Source organism: Cryptomeria japonica, chromosome 10 (genome assembly GCF_030272615.1).
Source record: "Cryptomeria japonica chromosome 10, Sugi_1.0, whole genome shotgun sequence".
Taxonomy (NCBI): domain Eukaryota; kingdom Viridiplantae; phylum Streptophyta; class Pinopsida; order Cupressales; family Cupressaceae; genus Cryptomeria; species Cryptomeria japonica.
In genome coordinates this window covers 793488816-793492855 of record NC_081414.1, presented here as the reverse complement: position 1 = coordinate 793492855, position 4040 = coordinate 793488816, and the positions used below count along the sequence as shown (strand labels likewise).

Sequence of the window (4040 nt, the reverse complement as noted above, 5' to 3'; positions counted from 1 at the left end):
ACCCCTAGATGGGGTGCGAGGTTGTGGGTCCAATCACTAATGGTGACAGTGGATGTCCAAATTTTGGTGGTGATAGTGGATGGCCTAGCTCATCCAAATGGCTCCCATGATTGGCTCTGGCTATCTTTCCCTCTTGCTAGGATGAGGACAAGGACAAGGAGGATAATACAATAGTCACTTAACAACTTTTCCTTCTTTCTTTCTACTCTCTCGGATCTGCCCATGTTTTTGTTCCTAGGGGGTTCTTATATGTTTTTTATTCTCTAGGCTTTGCTCGTTTGACTACTATGGTGAGATCTTGTATCCCTCTACTATTTTTTTGTGAATAATGCACTTTTGTCTAATATTAATGGAATTGACCACTATTCATAAAAAAATAGTTTCAAAACATGATTGCAAGCTCTCTCTTTTAATTTCTCCTTCAAAAAAATTAATACTTAACCTATAACAAAATTTGCAAATATAAAATAAAATAGGCAATTGCCCACTACAAAACTGCACAGCACAATAGCAAGAAAACAAAATTGAAACTTTTTTCTAAATGCACTGTAAAGAAATTTTAAGTTAAAAAATAATCACTACCAATAAAATATAAGAACAACACCAAATATTTTGAATACAGAAAATAGTTGTTATTAATATGCAAATATAATAACAACTATGATAAATCTTCTGATATTGTGACCTGGATGAAATAAATTGCAAATACGTATCTCATATGCTTGCCTTCTTTGACAAATCTTATATTAAGAGCATGACCAATCGGTTGAGTGATTTTATAATAGAGCTGTTATATCATATTAAAAAATTGAAAGTAAAATTACTATAGAAAATCAAACCACTTTTCTCTCATGAACAACACCAAACTAGATAAATAGTAATAGAGCTATTATTATTTCGCCCTTATTTAGAGCTTATACAATATTGATTATCCAAATGCTTATTGTTCGCTTATAGAAATCTGGGCAAGATTGAAGGTGGGCATCAGAAGTTATAGGAAGCGAGCATGCGATAGGGAACATGAATATCGAGCTCCTCCACAACGTCAGGAAAGGCAGCCAACCTGAAGCTACGGTAGATCTCCCTGTTCCATCCCCTGACCGCCAGTTTCTCTGCCTCCTTAACCGCCGCCTGCAAAGTCCCCACCGAGTCGTCGAAAGCGGCGTCCACAATCCCTTTCTGAAAGGCCATCTGGGCGTTGAGCTTGGTGCCGCCTAGCACCACATCGCGCAGGGTTGCAGGGTGCAGCTTGCTACGAATCAAGGTTAGCATACTCTTGGGGATGTTGAAGCCATGATCGAGCTCGCACATGTAGAGGTGGGAGGACCCCTGCGTACTCATGAAGCGGTAATCGTGAGCCAGAGCAAGCGTGAAGGCGCTCGCCTCCGCGTGCCCGCAGATGGCTGCCACGGTGGGGATGCTGAGCTTCATGAAGGCTGCGAACATATTCTCTAATTTCTCCATGCCTATGTCAAAACGGTCGTGGGGGCTCTCGCCAACCCATTTCATGTCGAGGCCGCAGGAGAAGTATTTGCCTGCGTTGGTGGTTACCAGGGCTGCTGCGTCTGCCGATTCTTCCACCTCTTTGAGAGCGTCAGAGATGGCATCGAATGTTGTGGGATTAAACCTGTGCTCGCCGTCACCAACGAAGGTCAAGATGTACACATTTCCTCGCTTCTCTAGGCTGCACATCCTCGCTACCTTTCCTTTCCTTGCTCTTTCAAAACAAATCGAGGCAGTTTAGTGATGAATCAGATGAGTGATAGACAATTAAATAGGGGAGAGTGCTCCTGTATACTTGCTAACTCCGACTCGTCAACTAGGCTTCAGTCAAATCTATCAAATTTTGCACTCTTTACCCTTGATGAAATTATGGACCTCTTCATCAGCCGACTTTCTATCTTTAAAAAACTTCTTCCCCTCCATGTTCAACCTAGTAACATCAGCAATAAGATCCTCTTTATCTTTGAAGAAATGGCTAGCAGAATTATAAAATGGTTAGACACGAAATTGCCTATTACACATATTGAATAGCATTATGTTACTTTTATGTTGTTCAAATTTTTGAACAGTATCGACTTATTCTTTACGAGTAACACTACTAAAATTAAATTTGAACATAAAACCAACGACGTTTAAGAAGATCGTGAGTAAGGAATCATGACTAACTAGATTTTTTCAAACAATCTATCATTTTTTGTCTGGGCTTATGACGTATCGTTGGTCTCGAAAACAAATCAAGTTCATCTTGTACACCTTTCACCTTTCATCTTCTTGATAACAATTTCCACGTGGCTGATATGGCATTGTCCGAGATCTTTGCAGATGAATAGTTGAATTTGACCATACTGGCTTTCTTCCTTGGTTTTGCAAACAAATCAAGGCAGTCACAGGATGAACGCAGATGAGCGATGCATGAATAGTTGGTATTGCAAAACATGTAGTTGGGTAAACCATTGAATCATATATGCTGCTTCATCTCTGCAATTTCAGTTTTACAAGGTATCTTATTCCTTTGCATCAGTCTGATGGCTAATGCACTTTTGCTGACGACATTACCAAACTTTGTCAAGGTTGCATTTCTATGTCAATGGTTGATTCCATATGACTGTATTTCTAGAAACTAGCTCTTCCATTCAAAGTTTGGATTCAGACGCATGAGATAAACCTACCTAGACCAGAGTAGCTGGATACACCAATGTCCCTCCTTAGGAGCATGCATCGGCGTATCCAATACGCGTATATTAAAAAATATTTATTTATATTTACTTATTTTATTATGAATTTTAATTTTTAATTAATATTAAAGAATTAAATGTGGAAATGAGTTTTTATTTTTTAAGTTTAGATCAATATTGTTTATTTAGTTCTTTATATTTAATTTTTTCTGAAAATATATTTAGATATTTTCCTTTTTAATTTCTATTTAAAGTTTTATTTTGTTTTATTTTAATTTGGATTTAAATGACATTATTGTTAATTTAATTAAAGCTCACGCTTTGTAGTTTTTGGGTATATTGTAGTGTTAAATCAACTTATAATTATTTATCTGGCAATTATGTGTCTAAATTGTTTTTAAAGTAATTACAATCTCCTCTAATAACTTATAAAATTTTGGTAAATATATGTGTATGTGTTTTTAATGAATGTCATATCCAGCTGTATCACTATTAGTGGTCTTCAAAAATGGTCCTATTCGTATCTGTATCTATAACCTTGTCCGTGCAACTTTGACCTAGTTTGTCTTTATGTTGATCTTGAATCTTCATTTAGGAAATGTTAATGGAGTGCCTGTTTTGGGCTTTGTTATACTTCTGTACATATACTCTCTTAGGAAGTTATTTTGGCCCGTGATGGAAGAACTATAGATAATAGAGTTTGTGAAATGCGAGTTAACAGGGGCAGTGCTATCTTGTTCCTATTTCTACAATGTCATACGAGTCGTAAGTTGTGTTTTCCGTAGTGATAGTAGTGGAGTATTCTTGTTTCGTTGAACTCAAGGCACATAAATGTGTCTTTATCTTTACTTATTTATCTTTGCAATGAAAAATACACAAATGGATACTGTAGTATGCTTACCAAATGGTTATCTAGGTCCCTATATTTTCCTATAACTTGGTGTTAATACATTTATTGTAATGTGGTTTGGTTTTAGAAGGCTTGAGGTGTAGCTACCCACGATAAGAAATGAGAGAAGTTACAACCTAGGTAGTGGTCTTTCTATTACATTCCATAATCTTAATAGTGCAACTATAGCACATCTATTCATTTACATAATTTGCATCTCATATTGCAGAATTTAACATAATAGCCTTCCGCAAGTTTCATGCAGTTTATAAAGAAAATATAATATATAGATTCCATTTTGCTTCCATGTAGATTCCATTTTTTCATGCACTTTATAAACTAAATACAACATACAGATGGCATCGAAAGTTGTAGGATTAAGCTTGTGCTCATCCTCATCATTATCACCCACAAAGGTCAAGATGTACACCTTTCCCTGCTTCTCTAGGCTTCACATCATCGCTAACTCTAAA

The 4040-nt window shown here is 36.6% G+C and overlaps 1 protein-coding gene across 1 annotated transcript; it reads right to left on the bottom strand.

Moving 5' to 3' along the window:
- Positions 1–984: 984 nt before the first annotated feature.
- LOC131859276 (enoyl-CoA delta isomerase 2, peroxisomal-like) lies at positions 985–1692 on the bottom strand. Its single transcript, XM_059212867.1, has one exon. It carries the CDS (start codon positions 1690–1692, stop codon positions 985–987), a length of 708 nt encoding a protein of 235 aa, XP_059068850.1.
- Between the last annotated feature and the right edge of the window lie 2348 nt (positions 1693–4040).

Bases quoted from the DNA above. Each gene is read 5' to 3' on its own strand.
- LOC131859276 (XM_059212867.1), bottom strand. From the start codon at position 1,692: ATGTGCAGCCTAGAGAAGCGAGGAAATGTGTACATCTTGACCTTCGTT.